Source organism: Neodiprion lecontei, chromosome 1 (genome assembly GCF_021901455.1).
Source record: "Neodiprion lecontei isolate iyNeoLeco1 chromosome 1, iyNeoLeco1.1, whole genome shotgun sequence".
In the NCBI taxonomy this organism is placed as follows: domain Eukaryota; kingdom Metazoa; phylum Arthropoda; class Insecta; order Hymenoptera; family Diprionidae; genus Neodiprion; species Neodiprion lecontei.
Window position 1 is genome coordinate 27,239,003 of NC_060260.1, and position 19,502 is coordinate 27,258,504.

Sequence of the window (19,502 nt, forward strand, 5' to 3'; positions counted from 1 at the left end):
GATTAATCAGACCCGTGATTTATCGTCGCATTTTGTCAGATTTTCGAAACTACCGGGACCCTAAGAGATTACGTTTCTCTTTCCCCCAGGATCTTATTGCTCGAGTCGCTGATCACTTTCGCCTCGTGACTTATCTCCGAAGACCAACAACTCTGACAGTATCTTTTCAGAAGGTTGGTTGTGTCAAAAATTAATACATTTTATTAATTTTTTACGGGATAGATCTACATTCGTTAACTATCAATGTATTGTATTCGTAAGTTACGGGGATCGTTTCAAAAATACAAGAATATAAAATACTGGAATTTGAAAAAAAATCTCACACATCGATCGTTGAAAATCTAGTAGATTCATTCGATTTTACTACACGATGACACGTTTCATTCAGAAGATTATTTTCCTACAACATGACTAAGAAATTTTTTGTTGTTTTTGTATTGCCAATTGTTGATCATAACAAATGTTGGTGCAATTTTGTAATAATTAATATTTAACGATGCCAGCTGGGTAGTCGAATTGTTTCAGTTAATGAGTAGGAAAAAGTATTCTGACTAAAATGTACAATAAAATGGAACGAATTTACTGTATTTTTAATAATTTTGAAGTTATTTGAATTGAATGGTCGATATCTATTCGGTGTTTTTTTTTTTTTTATTATATTTTAATGAGATCTTGGTGGTTAGCGATTATATAAAATAATTTGATTAAAACCCAGTGTAGAATTTATAAAAAGTATCGATTTTTGTTCAACCAGCCTTCTTAAATTAACTGTTATCAGATAATAGCTGCATACGTATCACGGTCACGTGAATAACGATGTTTCGTCTTATTTTTTGCGTACGTTTTCTTTTTCTTTTCACGCATAGAATAATATATAATTTAAATATTAAAACCCACCCAGCTCTGGATCACGGAATCATGCAGAGAATACTGACAATTTTTGAATACCGCTCCAAGGATGTAATTTAAAAATATGATACATATTTACGTATTCTATAGACATCCGTAGCCCTATGTACTGGCCTTTCAATATCCCCCCCCCCCCCCCCTGTCTATTTCGATGAACTGATCAAATATCACGTTCGGTACACGCGACAGGAATTTTTCCGTCCGTCAATATCGCGGAGCGTATTAAAGCTACCCATACTACAGCCTCTAGCAGTCCTGAATCGATCTTCAAAAATTCGGGTAATATAATATCTGCTACCTTTTTAAACGGCTAATCTCTTTCCAATGCGTTAACGGTTCGCCAGATTTCATAACGTATTCAATAGACTAATCGCACTTTTCACAGGGTCTTTATACGCGAGAACTGGTAGAAGGGAGAGATTTATTTGAACCGAAAACCAGATAACATGGAATAACATTGCTGATCGAAAAACGCGACTTTCACAGTCATTCGACTCTGCCTTTTTCACCGATCACGGTCGCGTTGCTATTCAGTGATCCTTGAACATCTCCACTTTTCACAGAAGGAAAAGGATGAGGAGCAAAAACAGGAATGGTGAATTAAAGGTACGCATAGTTTCGTTTTGCCGAGATGCAAGAACCATATTTAGGGAACACAAATTGTGAGAGTAATTAGTTATAAGTTTCAACTTTTCAATTCAGTAAAGGCAAGGAATTGGGCACATCGATTTACCTGAAAAGTTAAGTTACCAATTCGAAATTGGTATTATTATTTCGTATCGCTCAGAATATAGACGGCAATAGTATAGAAAATCACATTTTTGGGGAAATCAATAATGTAAACAAATCTAACAATAAGGTTTGAATAGGTTGGTTAAACGGGAAACTGAAATATTTATAAATAAAAATCTCGGTTGAGAATACAATAGATCTTTAAAAATGAAGAAGATCTGAATCAAAAAGGCTTTTTAACCGAAATATACAATACATTATAGAAGGAACAGTTGACACAAAAAAGTCAAAGTACAAAGTCATAAAGTTATAAAAAAATTGTAAAACCCTGATTGAACTGCAACAGCAATGAGAACTTGCGATTCTCGTTCGTAATCCATCCGTGCAGATCAATAATTTTCAATAGGGTAAAAGACTTGTAAATTATTATTTTCTAACCATCGCGAAATTCATTATCCGTATATCGCGCTGGTACGCTTATACCAAGACAACGTAAATCCAATTCGTTTCGTCGATAAAGAATAAGAATCACAGACTGTGGAGTACGGGAAGAGCGGGAAGCGATATAAATTTATTGACAAGCGGTCCGTATCCGGGTTCGAAGTAGACATTGAAAAACGTTCGAGGATCGTCAGAGTCCGCAAAGTGTTATATCTGTTGTAAAGTTTTTCGAGTGAACGCCGCTCCGCAGAAACAATCCCCCCCCATTCCATTTCCGTTCACCAAAAAAAGATTAGTTCAGAATTACGTACTAAGCTGCGACTTGATGTCACGGTTTCGGGACACCGATACAGCCGAGCTTTGCCAAAGTGGAGAAGCATCTGGTTCCGGACTCACCGTCAGCCATCCCACCCCGAACTCTGACTCCGTATCGAGCCTTGGGGAGGAGATCGGTCTCCGCGCGAAATCCTCCCCTCCCCCACCCCCCACCGCCCTCCGCAACAACAGACCCTCACCCCTCACTTTCAGGCCGATGTGGTATAGGTGCACCGGAAGCTTGCGAAGGCTGCGGTACCACCCTTACAGACCTTCCTGCAAATTCAAATAGACGGGGGTGGCTATACGGGTGGATGCAATCCGGTTGGGAATAAATTCCGCGGTTCGCTTCATCGGGAGATTATTCCACAATTCTAGAATGAAGATAACGAGAAAATAGTAGAAGTAGTATTAACGATTTTTATCTATATTTTTCTACTGTTTAGAATTATTCTGATACGAAATATTTGACGCGCAGAAAAATATCGCACTGTTACATCAAAGATGCGAGAGGTAAGATTTATTGGTGTGCTTTAGGCTAGTATCGGATTATTGGATCGTGTAGCGGATTTTCACATTTCGATTCTTTTTCTTCTTAATTGTTGCATATTTTTGTGTTCGGTTAATCAAATTCCCAAAATGTATAAAGTGTTTTCGGAGAAATTCATTGCTCGGATTGTATCTGACGATGAGATGTTTCCAGTGATCATTTATCAAATATGGCGATCAAATAGGACGAAAGATAATTCTTTTTATGTAAAGAGAATGTGATTGTGGCAATAATTTGGGATATTGAATGACACGACAACTGTTTGAATGAGCAGAATATTTCTTTCAAAATATGGTTCTATTCAGCTAATCGTGTATAAAATGTGTATAGCATTCACTATACAGACAATGTATTTTTTTTTTTTTTGTTTTTTGTTCGTTGGCAATGCAGCGATTTGCATCGTTCGACGAGCGACTTGTGACTAATTTATTATTTTGGCTCAGTAGGATGAAGCATTCGTCAGCCATGTGAACACAGATTAACGGGGAGCTCGTTTTTTTACGCAGGTAAACAAATTCCACTTACAAGAAAAATTAGTTTGGTCTCCCCCTTTGATTTTGTTGCGATTCATGTATATTGCAGAACGTCGAAGTCTCAAAGATACGGATTGTGTTTTATCGGCGGAAAAAGGATTTAACGAGGTGAAAATGACTCCCGGAGATGAGCACCGAATGGAATGGTTTCTCAATTTCGGATAGAAGCGCTTAATGTATTTGAATGAAAAAAACGCTGAAACGTTTCATTCATCAATATAAACATTCGAGCGTTGGTTTCATTAAAATACACAAAACTCATCAAGAAATTATCCCGTTGGGTGACCATTTTTGGGGGTTATTTTTACCTCTTCAAACCGTTTCTCCGCCGATAAGATAAAACGAATATGTGAGTATCAGTATTCAATGTTTTACAATATACGTGACTTCCATCGAAGTCGGATAGGGACACCAAACTAATTTTCCTGGTTAAAATTAAAATTGACGATGAGATGCTCCGCGATCTCTGGGCTTGCGGATCTCCGGATATTACGCGGGTAATACAGAAATGTACTTCCTCTCATAAGTTTTCCAGTTAACTGAGTATCCTGGCATACACCGGTTATACATAATCGACCGGACGTTCTCCTTGCCTCTCGCGATTTCAATATTTCGCCTCGTTTCTCTCCGCGCTATCCGTAGGTAAACTCGATGACGTCAGTTTTACTAAGTTCAGTAAGCTTCGGGTACTAGAAAATGGGTCCGTTGCAAAAATTGATGTCAAAATTGATTAAAATCGGACCGCGTCGACCACGAAAGAATAATTTTTGTGGGCGATTTGGAAGTGCCACGTTCACAGTGTTGGATTGACATCAAATTATAGTTTACAGCAGTCCCGACCGCATTTTTTTCACAGTCTACGCACGAAAATATGGCCACCCAATCATGGCGAGGGGCATTGATCGCGGGATTCTGCTGAGAGTCGATCACTCGAGAGAGGTTATCCAACCCTTCGAGAGGACTCAACACGTTCGTTTATTAACCCTCCCAATAGATCCTGGCGTGAGCCGTTTAAGCCTAATTGATACGCGTTGTTAGAGTGCGTAAATGGGGTTGGAGCTTCCCGTGGTCAGTCATGTATCAGACTGATCGCTTGTTGACCTTCGAAAAAGTTTCGATTACACTTCAACAAATTTTAATTTCAATATTTCGAAAGTCTTTACAAAGGTACTGGAGTGTTCATCACGGCAGAAATTCAAGTTCAGCGCGTTCGATTAAAAAGAGTTGAGTTTTATTCAGAGGGATAAAAATTATTCTCTTCGTTCAAATGAATGAGAATGTCAGTGATGGTCCCGTTTCATTGTAATAAATTTATTGTAATCTTAGATCCGAAACAATTAAATTGCAATTGTTGGAATATTGTCGCGTTATTAACAGATGTCTACGTGTGAGAAAATTTTAAAATTCATACAGCAACGTCAATTATTAATCGTTTGGATGAAAACTGCTGGATAACTTGACAAGTTTCAGCCTTATGTGAAAAGTTAAAATTGTGTTACTTCTGTTTGTCTAACCGACAAAGTGGTAAAAATTTTGTTCTCTCAATCTACTCTAAGCTCAGTTTCGCCCTCTGGTTGCCTTTGAAAATATTGATTACCGAATAAAATCTTCTGAGGTATCTATCCGACAAAAAATCTAGAACGAAAAATCAACTGGACGTATAATGAAAGCTTGAAATTATCATCATCCAACACAGAATTTTTGCTATCAATTCGCAACCAGCTTATACAAAAGCAATAATTGAAAAGTTATTTAAGAAACTTTACAATCAGAACAATCCTTCCGTAGGAGGTAAACAAAATCCACAATTTGCATGTAATGCCCCCCGTTATTGTGCTCTTATTACTTTCGTCGAGAATCGCGGCGTGGCTCGTTTCGCATATCGCATGTTCGGCCCGTTTCTCTCTATTTCTCTCGGTGAGGTCCGTGCAACGCCTCGACCACTCTCGTTTGTAATCTTCGTACTCTTGACAAATGACCTGTCCAGCCGCGTTATACCACGCGAATCCTCTGCCTTGATTGTTTTCTCCAATTCCGTTCTGCCCGCCCGAGGCAGTCGGTAGCTCCCGGTAAACCCCTCCACATGTAGTCGAGCTACACGTATTCCCGGATAAAAGTGAGCCCAAACGCGTACATGTACGCTGGTTATATCCGCGTATTTCTCGCCGGCTTGCAGCGTTGGCTTGCGAGCACAACGGAGGGTGAAATAAGTGTAAAACTTACCCCTCGACATCAGAGCCGAAAATTTCATACGTCAAACTTCGTTGGCAAACAATGAAAAGTTTTAAATTACGCCAAGGCAAAGAGTGTGCAAAATAAGGCTAATAATAATGATCCAGCTACACAGAGAGAAACGAATTTAGTATACCAAAGTATACCGGTATACATAATTGCACGGATTGCAAAAATTGGGATATCAAAAAATAGTGTGACACAGGTTGGAAGATTCATTTGTTCCGTGTGGAAATTTCAACCGACAATCAATCTGCAATCGAATTCTCCATCAGATTTGATTGCAGGTAAAAAAAAAAAAACCAAAGTTTTTCACATTTATGACTTATGAATAATAACGACTTTTCATTTTTATACAGGTACTTGCTTAAAGGAAAAACGAAAATCAATTGTAACAAGGACGAACCGTTATTCGTATAAGATCTGCACGTTACGTCAATCGCTGGGTTATGTACGAAGTTCAGGTATATATCAAGTTGCGTGGCAACGAAAGATATGCACGGCAGGATTAATCGAAAAGTTTTGTAAAATGATTGCTCAGCGCAGTCGTCGAGTCAGCGATGCGCCAGGGTGTAATCGAGCCATAGGTGGGGAACCGTTCGCATTACACCACGTCATTCGGTTCCCTGAGTGGCCTCATTGCGTCATTCGCAATAATTTTTTATTCAATGCGGCTCGAAGTTTGCAACTCTACTCTTGTGTACACAGGCTGCATCCGCAATTATTTCTATACGAACGAAAGGGTTTTATCGTCCAACTTGACTGTACTCTAGAGCCACGAATTACCAGCGGAAAATTGCGAGTCCAGCGATCAGTTCACATATAAACTTCGAAAGAACTTTTTCCCTTCCTGATATCCGGACGGATAGTAAAGTTAGTTAATTTCGTATGAATTATGAGCTGCAGAAATATACATTGCTGCAAATTGAGCAGAGTATAAAATTTCCTGAAATACGTCAATGCTTATCGTATTTCTCCGGACGATGGATATAATTTTACGGCGTACAGTTTATGATGAATTTCAGTGAATTGTTCAGTCATTACAAATTGAATTTTTTATTCCCGTTCCGATTTCGATTACTAGTTCCGGAAAAATTCAACAGTTTGTTGATAGTATTTTAATTGGAGAATCTAATCCTATGGTGAAAGCAGATTCAGATGAATACTCACTGGTTACGAGAATGAGTATAGCTTTGAGTTTTCACAAAACGATACAAATCTTGAATCTCAAGTCAAAATTTTGTTCCGACTTTGTTTAGAAATTTAAAAAGTTACGCTGTGAACCTTACACAAATTTTTGAATGACATGAATACATGCTGCGCGAAATCAGAGACGTAGTGAAAACGAGGTTAAGAAATTTCGTTACTTCGATATTTCTTTTTTTCGAATACGATATTACTCGGTATGTGTGAAGCAGTTTCTTCATTTTTCCAATCATAACGTATTGATATGAAAATTTTAGAGCCGCTTTTGAAGATGCTGGGGAAAAAGCTTGTAGAAAAAATTATTCCAAAGTCTTTAATGGCGCCAGGTGTTTCAATTTTCATTTCATCTTCAGGAGTGAATTTGAAATGCACCGATGTGTCGGATTCTGAGTACCTCGATCAATTCCCAATTTCGAGGAAAAGTCCACGAGATGCTTCCCGACAATGATACGAATCCCTTAATTAACGCGTTTTAATTTTCAAGTGGAGTGTAAACTGAAATTTGATTCAACGAAATCGTTTCAAGTTCTAAGTTCCCATGCTTTTCTCCTCATCAGTTGGCAATTCGACGAGTCTTGAGCAATGAATGTTGAGTTCCTGAAGGAGCGGTTTTGTTTTCACGGAGCATAAGGGGGAATGAAAGGATTAAGTTTCACGAGGAAAGTATGAGGTAAACTTTCTCAAGTGAAGAAGAAATTCTACAGTAACTCAGAAGTCTGCCAGATGACGTTTTGCATTTCTGTTGAAAGAAACTTGTCGACTGTTATTCGTTGTTCGCTATTACACGTGCACTACGTCTCATTGCCTTCTGAGTGTGAGTTCACATTTAATCACTTGTCAAACTTGATCTGGAATTGTTTGATTTGCGAACGATTATTCGAATACAAAAATTACTATTCCATACATTGAATAATAACCAAAATCGTCATTTATTACTGATGCAGTTTGCTTTTGTCTTTTTTACATTGATAAATAACACCGGTCAACACGAATTTTGAATCCGGGTTCCAGACGTCAAATTGTGATTCCTTCCACGTAACTGATAACAGAAAAAAATAATTTTATCAGATAAAGTTTGCTTTTATAGAAACCAAAACGATATTTCGAATTTAAAAAAAAAATTACATATTCTTACATCATTGGTCGATATTGTAAATCGGCGATTCTAGGATACAATGCGATAGAGGAATAATAGCTAAAGCTTCAGATTTTACTTCCGGTACGTCAACCTTCGCAGTCGGCTCAAGTTTTTCGGCATTAGAATGAATCTTAGAAAGGTAAACAAGCCTTCGGTGTCATCGCGATGCATTGCGTCAACAGAACACTTCATCCTAAATCCTTCGCCGAGTTTACGTCTAGGTAAAGTTATAAGCGAAACTCCCGGCTGTGTAATAAAATTCATCGAGTCACGCGGCGCTATAAATATTTATCGGGCTCAATACGATCTTCGGGACCCGGCTGCCTGCGATACGTGGATTTTTATTGATGCGGGAGATCAGCCAGACCGACGAGAAAAACCTTGGAATTCATGCCAAAGTCTAGTCAAGATCAGACGGTCTCATGGTATCCGCAACAATATTTCAAACCAAGAGCATCTCTTTTAAGGGTTGTTTCTGAAAATTTTATATTTTATTTCTTTTCAATAACTGAAAAGTAATCAGTTCTCTTCGTCTGTTGGGTTATTGAGTCACTCGGACTGAGAATATATTATCTTCTTAATACCACGGATACAAAAACAATTCGACGCGGAGAATGCCGGAGAAGCAATGTAAACATAAACTGTTACGATGAGGTGACGATATTCGTTAGGGTGTTTCTGACCATTAGTCTCTTGGAGATATCCGAAGAGTCGAGACGGTAATTCCTTGCGCGATAAAAGTGAAATAAAATGAAATTAATGCCAATTCACTGTCTTTCTATAAATATTATTTATCTTCTTATACCGGACATCGTTGATTACGGATGTCTCTATTTTCCTCCGGCATTGGCTTCTGACGCGGTTGTTGCTTGCAGTTATGAGAAGACGTGAACTCTAATTAAGTAACGAGAAATTGCCGGTAATAATTCTTGTAAAATATTTGGCATCGACGAGTGGACTTGTCTATCTCATCCGAAATAGCCTTCAGTAAAAATGATTACCGACGGTAATACCATTTCAACGAACTTCTGTAGGTATTGTTACTTTCTTGATTAACCAAGTGGCGCGTTGATTACTGGGACCACTGTCAGTGCGAATAAACGTTAAACACTCGGGAGCCGAGTGTCGGGAAATGAATTCTGTGGGACGAGCAAACACTTGGTGCAGTAGATAAAGCCCCGGTCAAGTCAGCCGCGCAGCGCGGCACACCGAGTCGTCTGCTGCAGTGGGTAAGTTCGAAAAGCTTCTTTGACGGTGGTGGACTCGTTAGTTACCAGCGGAAGTGTAAAGTAATGAGTTCTATAAGTCAGGAATTGAGAAAGTTCATGACAAGATATATACCGCTATCCAAATACTCGGACTTTTCTCGCACAATGTGTCAATTTTGATATGAAAACTTTTGCCGGCAGTAATTGTGACCGCCTCTCAACTTGGTCATCGGGTCTTCACCCGAAAAAATATCGGGATTCTGTCATGCGAAAGTATGAATGGTGTAAGGTACAATTCGGTGCTGAAATATCGTATTTTGAGAAAAGAAAAACGCAACTGCAAAGCAGAGCTGCGCTAATACTGGTATAATTACAGATGTATCGGTTCTTCTTTTTCTCTGGGCATTCAATTTGAGCTAATGGCCGTTCTATCATGACCGTGGAGTTTGGAGTGCGTTTCACGCAGCGTGCGTCTATCTCACAAAAAGTTGTATTCAGAGGCTGAACCGTGGGATCAACTAATCATTCCGGAAATATGACACAACTCATTATTGGCATTGCGAGAACTGACAATACATTTCTTCAGAGAAAGCTCCCCAGTCTAAAAAAATCCATCAACACTCGCATCTCGAAAATCTCACCTGAGCTATCGACTATTTGTTTTATGATCATCTCAATGCTCGACTTTCGTTGAGAGTACGTATTAATCTCAAAACTGACCATTCAAATCATAGTTAATGTTTGACTGAGAAAGCTCCTTCTAAAATCGGCTGATAGCTGTAGTTTCCGCAGATTTGGTATTTTGGTCTTGCAAGATACGACGGGACGGGCAGATGGATTGATCTCTTCTTGTCGTTCATGTTTTACCATCTGCTGTTTCCGAATTACGTCAAGACCGTCCGAGACGGTTTTTCTTAATGACTTATGATTTCCAGAAAATTCTTTCCGAAAAATACACAACCTTTCCATTTTACAACTTTTTTATGGAAAACGAGATCTAAAATACTTAATCCTAAACGGCAAGTGGAAGAAATCTGGAAATATTAGAAACTGTATGTTTGGTGGCGTAGAAGTAGGAAATAATTCGGCGACCGGTTCGGTGGAGGTCGCGGTCAAACCTTGTTAACGTTCATTTGGACCACCCCGCATGTAGGTACAGCGATTTTAATGATTACGTGTTCAGAGTTCTTTCTTCTTTTGTGAGATCATTTGCAATAGCTTGAGATTGCGATCCAATCTCTTTAGCTTCCTCGTAAAAAGTTCTTTTCCACGTAGGAGCGAACAAGCTTGATCAAAATAGATCAGTTTTTATCAGCTATTTGGTAAGCCGTTATAATGCATGAGTCATTGATGTTGATATTTACCAGGCGGCAGCTTTCCAATACTGCTTGTGTTACATCTTTGTTTATAGCGTCGTTGTATCTTACTTTATGTAAAACGAGCTTAGTAATTTCATTTCCCTGATTTCTGCCAGTACATTATCGATGCTAGTTTTCTGTGACTTAGATCAAATTGAATCGAATCGAATTTTTTCACAAGTATATCTCGTGAGGTCATACCTGATATATAAAAAATTAGCCGAAAAAATTAATGAAGATAAAAGGCCTTGGTAGTTACCTCATTTCAGCACTAAAATATATTTTTATTCATCACATCTGTAAATGGTACAATGTTGCATCCGAGGTTCTTGTTTAGCTCTCGTAGACGACGTGAAAATATGAAAATCCTCCATTTTTAGAAAAATTTTCAAACAATTTCGTGAAAATTGTAATATAAATATTCTTCCATAGAATATAATTATATAATATAAATATTCTTCTTGTAAAAACAAAGATATGCACATCCGCATATCAGTTATTAGACGGCTATGCTTGTCTTACGGGGCTTCCCATCCGAAGCAAAGAATTTCAGATGTAAACATTTCACCTACACATTATATTCTTACTGGTGCTTGAAGAGACAAAAATTCTTAACATATTATGGATAGTGTTTGGTAAACAATAATTACTTCGGAGTAATAATTTCTGAAACACGAACAGCGAATGATGACGATTGAAGTTGTCGGCGATTCCGTTCAACAAACCATAAAGCTACGTAATCCATAAGTCTTCGTATAAAAATATTGACCGATGTGCTATGTCAGAAAATGTGAAAAAAACGAACTTTTTCGTGAAACGCATGGAGAACGGTTTATTTCTCAAAATGTGCAACGAACAACCGATGTCTAGGGAAAAACGTTTTATACAGTGACGCGAACGAACCTCTATCGTGTCTTTTTACTTTGAGGGTTCGTTTTTTCTTCAACAACTCGGGTGATTTCAAACTTTGAAGAGTATGCAATTCTGACATAAAACTTCACCCTACTGACGGCCACAATTATCAGAGAACTGGTCGCATCAGTCCGGATATAAAATTTATAAAGCACAACCCTAACCCTTGCATCTTTGGAGGGTCTGTTACTCGCGACTCGCAGAGCAAGGCTTGCCTCACTCATACTCAGGCAACACGCAAGTTTCATTCCACACGTTCGTAGTTCCGTTGGCCAGTCGCAGACGAACCTCAGCGGGAAGAGGATCATATCCTTTCGGTTTATCGGATTTTTAGAAAGTATCATCTGCGGAAACAGAAATGTCGAACAGCAGTAGGGCGAAAAGAATACTGGATCGCGATAAGTTCAGCGATCAGTTTGTCACTGCAATTCGCGTCTTACGTTGCCTTATGATTTATATAGGAATTTGGCCGGACAAAAAAAATGAGAAGCCGTATAATTTATTGTGGTACTTCCATTCGACAATGTTTTTATTTCTACTCTCCGGTTTAGTGTGTGGCCTCGTCGTAATTAGACACGACATGAATAAAGTTCTTTCCAATTTGAGCGTTACAAGTGGGTTAACATATTTCATTGGAAAGTGGTTCACCTTTTCTTGGCACAAAGTACTAATAAAGAAACTAACGTATTCTATGGATGAAGATTGGATCAACTTGGCAAATAAGACTTTGATTCAGGCTAGCGTACCAGAATCAGTACAAATAATGATGAAACACTACGGATCCTTAAACATTTACGTTTACATCATCTTGTTTGCGTTATTTATCGTCGATGCAAATTTTATCGTCGATTATGTTACAGCTACAAATCATCACGACAATCTTACAGACCTGTATAACATGTTACCATTGACTCACAGCTGGTATCCTGGTATCGATTACGATCGAGATTACATCATTCGGGTGATTATGAAATGAATAATTTTACTTAAAACTCATTAGATTGGATCCGATTCGTATTTGTCGCTTTGAATGCAATCTGAAGCTGTCAATCGTTCGAGATTCTGCCATTGGAGGCACCAGCAATAAGTAGTGCAAACAGAGCGACAATAGTGGATTGCAAAATTATTCGTCTGACAACGATCATTTACGAATTATTATTTCGCCACAAGGTTCCCAAACACTCGGATGAGCTTTTGAAATAAAAAGTTGTCACTTACCTCTAGTTGATCTTAATGATTCATGCTATGCGAAGATCTGTGTGCTCGACGGTGACTGGATATGATATAAATTGACAATATTTACGCATAATTATTCTGGTTGCGACAACAGAGTTATTGTCTCTATCTGAACGAATGAAATGTCTGCTAGTACTTTAGAATCGGCCGCTAAGCTTTCGAACTGTTATCTACAACGGGGTTTTGTGAAGGGGTTTTCAAGAGAACGAAGGATAATTCACCAAGGCCAAATAGGTGCCGGTAATATATTATTTGAAAAAATTCACCACTGCCAAACAGGCGCCGGTGAATATACTAAAGTAGAAATGGACATAGTTTAATAGACTTTCCAGTTTGATTTACTCAAGCTTCTGAAGGTAACTTATTTGGTTAACTCGCAATATATAAATTATACACAATGATCAAGTTTATTCAAATTTAAAGTGAGTTGAGATTTTAATGATTGGATATTAATATAAAATAATGGTATTCAAGCAAGAAGAGAATTACGGCATTTCTTCAGAGTTATTTAATTTGTCAAGATTTGAAAAGATTCTGTGAAATACTCTGATCGAAGGCTTACTTACGACGAACTGTTTTCGTTCAAAGATTTTGTTGAACTGCTCTAGTTGGATGAAATTGTATAACTGCTCTGTTTCTGCATACTGTAACGCTTTTCTGAGCTCATTCTTTAGCGTGCGGTTTTCTAGCGTGCTTTGTAGTTAGTTCCTTCCGGTTTTATGGGAGGAGGACCAATACGAAAGATTTACGTATGTCAAGATGGTATTTTGGGCCTTCATGGTTAGATGAATAGCTGAAGCCGTAAAAGGTATTGTAAAAGAGAAAATGCTTTGACCGTTAGCTTGCAATATTGAAAGGATACCAGTCGTTCTCTGATGTGGTCCATCTGGTACGCACGTGCACGTAAGTCTGTTTGGGATCAGACTGCCGTTAATATTATGTGACTATAGGATTTGCATAAACAAGAATAAACGTTTCTCAAAATGGTTAGAAGATAAAAAAAACCGAAACTTAAAGTGAAATATAAGGATGAGATAAAACGAAATTATAAAAGTTACAAGTATGAGAAAGGAATGTATCAATCCACGGAATTGAATAGATGATGCAAAAATGAGGCTAATATTCAGAAGCGTTAGGCATCCAGGATGTGACACGTTGATGCCCACGATTCTCTCGGAACAATCGGTTTATACGATGATTCATTATTTGAACCACAAATAATTACTGACGAATGTCGGTTTTAGACCAAACATACAAGTAAAGGAACAGGACTCAGAAAGTTTGGATTTGGTATCTTGTTTCGCTTGCAAAACGGCGAAGTCAAAATGAATGAAAATAAGGTCTCGGAAAATAGCTTTGAAGCTTTGAAATCACATCGATCCGAATTTATGATTGATCAAGCTTGATCCAATACTTATTATTAGTCATTAATACCGAGTTCAATTGAAAAAATACCTCACGAGGAATTGAGTTTAGCATTTCGTGTTGTTCAGATTTCGATTGTCCGTCAAGACTAGTTGTTAGAATTCGGTATCAGAAAATTCAAGATTTCTGTTAAATTCGATCGATCAAAATCTTGGGTACATGTAACAATTGAAGTCACTGTCAAAAATTAGTTACAGATCAATGAATCATATCGCTTGCACCGTTATTTATTACGCAAAGAAAGATAACTTGAGGAACGATATCGTGGTGTAAGAAATAGACAACAGAAATATATAGAATTTAAAAAAAAAAAAAAAAAATTAGACTGATTTGTCAATGAGTAACGGAATAATATATTAATTTTCGTGTAAAGTTTACAATTAAGATTCCGGCCATTTTCCGAAGGTGCTTCCCGTTAGATAAATGACATTTGAGTGACGGTTCATTCATGCAATGGTATTGTATGATTCAAGTTTTTGGCCGCTGCTCAAATACTGTGTACGACATCATCATTTGTCATAAGCACTGCAGTAGATGGATTCTTCGTTATTACGGTTCTACACACTACCGGTCAACTCGAGATTTTGGGGTACGTATAGACGCGCGAAAATGTGGTAGGCCTTTACGTATTGGCGGGTGTTTTACTTCACTGATAATTTTATATTTTCCAGACTTTTTATTGAAAGAATGAAATGTGATTCACCAGATTCCGAATGCCACAAAACGAATATCAAAGAGATGGTGAAGCGTCACCAAATGCTACTGAGGTAGGTTCTTACTTCTTCGTTTTGAGACATTTCATACTATTGGATCTTGTGAAATAAACTCACTTTCAATTCCAGTGTGGCAGACGACATACAAGAATGTTTCGGTGCGATTACCTTTATGCGTGTGTCTATCTCTTTGGTAGGCATATGTACCAGCGCGCACACATTTCTTGGGGTACGTAATAACTTTTTTCATTACGAATATGTTGCAATACTCAAAGTGTATCGGTAATTCGAAAATTTACAAGTATGTGATCAGTTTTACTTGGCTCCCATTTTGATATACGATTGTACAACGAGGTGTACAACAATGTCAGTATTTCTAAATTTTAGACCCCTTCACTTCACTTTTTACGAAAAACCTCGTTCAGTGGCAGCACACAATTTCGATCGACATGCACTCAAATTCTATAATCCAAAATTCAGCTATATTCGATAAGTAAATCAAAAATCCATTCGAAATTCAAACCAAATTTCGATCAATAGACTATACAACAAACGTCTTTTATTATAAAAATGCGAAACCGACTAGAGAAAATCATTAATTATTGAAACTAACAAAGTTATACAGTGAGAATGTTGATTTTCTGAACCTCGATTATCCGAATCATCAATTACTGGAATGATAGGAATAACAGTAATAATTTTTGGTGGCTATACCCTTAAGCAATTACCGTAGTAGATCATTTTTTCAATTTTCATGAAAAACAAAAGATCGTATTTACCAATACATACGACCTTTTGCTTTTAGTCGATGAATTTATACTTGAGCCGAAGAAAGGTAAAAAGAGCTTATTTTTGCCAAATACGACCTTACGGAATTAGTCAACTCAGGTTTTTATGGCTGAATCAATAGCAAAAGATCGTATTTACCAGTATGTATGAACTTTTCTCTCAATTTCACTGCTAGTCAATTTCAACCTTTCTGACCATACATTACATCCTTACATCCTTATACCAAACACGCGATGTGTTTTTTTGTCTGCTGCGGAGACCAGAGTTATTTTCATACATAAATCACTATGGGTCAAATATTTTTTTTCCGACTGCAGTGAGTGCAAAAATCAATGAAGTAATGCATCAACGCGCTTCCGGTGTACCGTTGGGCCTATTGGTCTAATCGTAATATTTGGAGGGCATTCATATCGTGAGGTACCTGATACATCAAAATAGCCGTTAAATGGAACTTTTGGCGCTAGATCGCTCACCTATAATTAGCGGAATAGTCTTTGTTTAACTATTAATTTGGACAATTATTTTCAAACGTGCTTATAGTGGTTTCAAAATTGAAACCAGAGAAAAAATCAATCTTGGGCTCGATCGCAAATCATCAAATTTGAACCGGACATCTCAGTAGAGCACAATTCCTCTTCTTTACATTTGTCGTTGCGAATAATAACTCTATTCCGAGGTTCGGAATGATTTACTCTCCAGGAATATTGTTGGGAATCTTGCCCACCATCTTTCGTAAACTGTTTGTTACTCCTTTTAATTACTTACATCTCCGACTAACAATAAACAGTAACTGATCTAGATCCAATCGATGGACAATTTCTAACGTATCTCTACCAAAATTGCAGTTTGTGAGTGACGCGTGAGTTTATACAGTATTTGATATAGATTTTTCAACTGCAGTGCTATCTGTTATAGGAATTACAAAAAAGTGAACAAGGTCACGTGATTGCGCTGAAGTACGGGTTCGTCTCTTTCACAGCGCTGGCGAATGTCTTCGTCTGCTGTTTCGTTAGCGATACTTTGATGAGTCAAGTGAGTATAACAAAGTCTGCAGAATCAAAGACTTCGGAAGAAAATTTCGCAATTCTTATGTCTGTTTTGAATTTATTATTCCGAATGAACTCGTCACGTGTGGTAAAATCGTTTGTTTAATTACGCGCTATTATATAAAGAGACGCTCACTGACCGGAAATTCAGTAAAAGCGTAGTTGAGATTGAATGGTTTGGAAGCGATTTCCGCTATTTACTGGGATACCCTTCGAAATTACTTGCTACCTACTTTTACATGCTTGATTCCGACAATATTATAGCTATGCGTGGGAAAACAGATGCACAGAATTGGTACAAAAATCACGTCCCTTCTAAGTACTCCGCGTTTTCAACTGACGTAAGCCTTTTCATTCAAGGGTCTTGCTATCAGAACGCATGTCTACAATTCAGAATGGTACAACGCTACGTCATCTGTAAATCTCTCGTTATCAATAGTTACGATAAAATCATCTCAACCGATAATAATTAGTGCAGCCAAAATCTTTCCTCTTACGTTGCAAAATTTCACAGTGGTGAGTATTTTAATACTGACATTCTGCGCGTGTTTATATCAATGTACGCTATCTGTAAACGACAATGTGTTTGGTTTGATTTTTTCGGTGGCAAATTATCTCACATATTATGATTAATACGCATACCTACCAACATGCTTACAGGTGATAAAATCGATCGCATCATATATTTCTGCACTGCGAGCAATGAGCGTGTCTCACATCTAGAAATATTCGAGTAAACCGATGGATCCGTACCTACGTGACACAAAGTAAGCGATGAGAACATACATTTATCGGGTGAGTCTTAAGATACAGTTACAAATGAAATATGCAGTGCATAATTCGTGCGAACCTAATATAATACATTTTGTTGAAATTCTAACCGGATATTTACCGGCTTGCAAAATGCTTACAACGATTTTTCTTTTAGAAAATGATTTATCGGTTGACGGTTTATTTCATTGATAGAACAATACAAATATCCAGATTTTTCCTCATACACAAACCTAGTAGAAAACACATTTATCATATTTCAAGTTTATGATGACAGGTAATTTCTTTGGTGTCCAAAGTGGAAACAGTAAATTACGTCACACAGTCTTTTCTCATGAATATTCATCGATGTTTACTCTTATTCAACATATGTTTTGTATTTCTGCATAGATAATCGAAAATGTTTAGCGCAACCTCCGTCGTTGATAGAAGAAAATCGCACCACAGGCTGCAAAATGCACGTCTACAAAAATGTTTCAAACTGATTGACCAAGCAACGAAAATACGTGCACACGACTTCGGCTAATGAGTATAAATGTTCATTTTTAGTAGTCAAAAATAAAAATTTTACGATTTCACGCACATACAATTTGCAAATATGCATCTACGTGAGGATTAATAAATGTTCATTTGCATCCAAGAATACAACTTCGTTGGGAGTCAATTTTTTTGCTCAACTTCCTTTGTTTCTCTAACTCATTATTCTGTTTCTAAATTCGGTTGGTATTCATCTCATCTGTCCAAGATATACCCAAGAGTTCACGCAGCAACACGACTACGTAGTGCATTTCAGTGTCGTGGACCATGACCTACAACGATAACGGTCCTTGCTGACAGGAATGCGACATCGGTTCTCAAAGATACTCTCTACTGCGATAACAATCCGAAACGGTATTATTAACAGATACAGAACCAGAGGCTGCGAACTACCATGTACGCCGTCTCCGGGACTGTCGAGAAGATTTTACATCCCTGTACGCCGGCCGCCGGAGTGGTACGAGAGGTTCCGGTACGAGAGGTTCCGGCACGTCAGGGACGGTCACATCGGGCAGTAGGTAGATGAAGTTATCCGAAGCAGAAAACGGTAGCCATCGGTAGCTGTTGGTTCCTCGGATGCCGGGATCGCTGTTATTCTGGCACGTTGTTTGCTTGCGCCAAAGCACGAAATTACAGAATTCCCAAAGAAAGAATCAGTGACTAGTGTTTATGGCCTATCGAGTATCGAATTCGCTCGGAGTACCCCGCCAGGAACGCGTTTTTCGGGAGTTTCCGTCAGCCACGTGCCATCGTTGCGGGCTATTCTGAAATTTCACGTTACAGCGTGCTTATCGACGACGCATAATGCGGCTCCCGTTCGACCCGGAAATATCGGGCTTTTACCTCCTTGTTACAAAATATGCTATTCACGATTTGCAATGCTTCGAGCTTATTCATTAACACACTTGCAGCAAGTTGCATCGACCGGACGACTGCTCGTGCCGAGATCGAGCTTTATCGTGACCAATTCTCGAATTCGGTGATGTCGACCTTATTATCCAGTACATGAAATTTGCGAAAAGCTCGCATGCCAGCAAGGGCTGTTGCCTGCCACCGTATAACCCGTCAATACTGATAGAATTTAAAATTACTATTTCAAAGAACATTGGTTGACAACAGTCGTGCACGAAACATCGTAACGAGTACTACGTAATGTGGAATTTTTACAGTCAGCGCGTGCCGTCACTTATGAATGAATGGATGCAACGTGGTTTCCATCGGAGTTCCATTCTATGTATAACTGTATAGTTATGTAGAAAATATTAAAACGAAATTCATGGTGGATCACTTTACGGGGGATAGTATGACGTCGGTGGCTCCAATTTTGGACCATTGATTCGTGATATTTTGACCAAAGGAAAGAGAATTTCAAGTATACAAAATGTGTTGTTTCGGCTTCCTGAAGGAGATATAAGCGCCATTGTGGGTTGTCTTTTTTTTTTCTTAAAGGT

At 38.2% G+C, this 19,502-nt stretch overlaps 1 protein-coding gene across 1 annotated transcript; it reads left to right on the forward strand.

Annotated features, from left to right (window-relative positions):
* The first annotated feature begins 11,786 nt into the window (after positions 1 to 11,786).
* LOC107226400 (odorant receptor 7a) lies at positions 11,787 to 18,162 on the forward strand. The gene is made up of 8 exons (XM_015667204.2): positions 11,787 to 12,495; positions 14,669 to 14,784; positions 14,867 to 14,962; positions 15,038 to 15,137; positions 16,613 to 16,729; positions 17,104 to 17,259; positions 17,404 to 17,538; positions 17,905 to 18,162. The coding sequence occupies exons 1-7, from the start codon at positions 11,893 to 11,895 to the stop codon at positions 17,464 to 17,466; spliced, it is 1,251 nt and encodes a 416-aa protein (XP_015522690.2). The 5' UTR covers positions 11,787 to 11,892; the 3' UTR covers positions 17,467 to 17,538; positions 17,905 to 18,162.
* The last annotated feature ends 1,340 nt before the right edge of the window (positions 18,163 to 19,502 follow it).

Excerpts from the sequence above, each read along its gene's own strand:
- LOC107226400 (XM_015667204.2), top strand. The coding sequence starts at position 11,893 with ATGTCGAACAGCAGTAGGGCGAAAAGAATACTGGATCGCGATAAGTTC. Across the intron at positions 15,138-16,612 it reads GCGCGCACACATTTCTTGGG|GAATTACAAAAAAGTGAACA; the intron begins GTACGTAATAAC and ends TATCTGTTATAG. Across the intron at positions 16,730-17,103 it reads GCGATACTTTGATGAGTCAA|GGTCTTGCTATCAGAACGCA; the intron begins GTGAGTATAACA and ends TTTTCATTCAAG.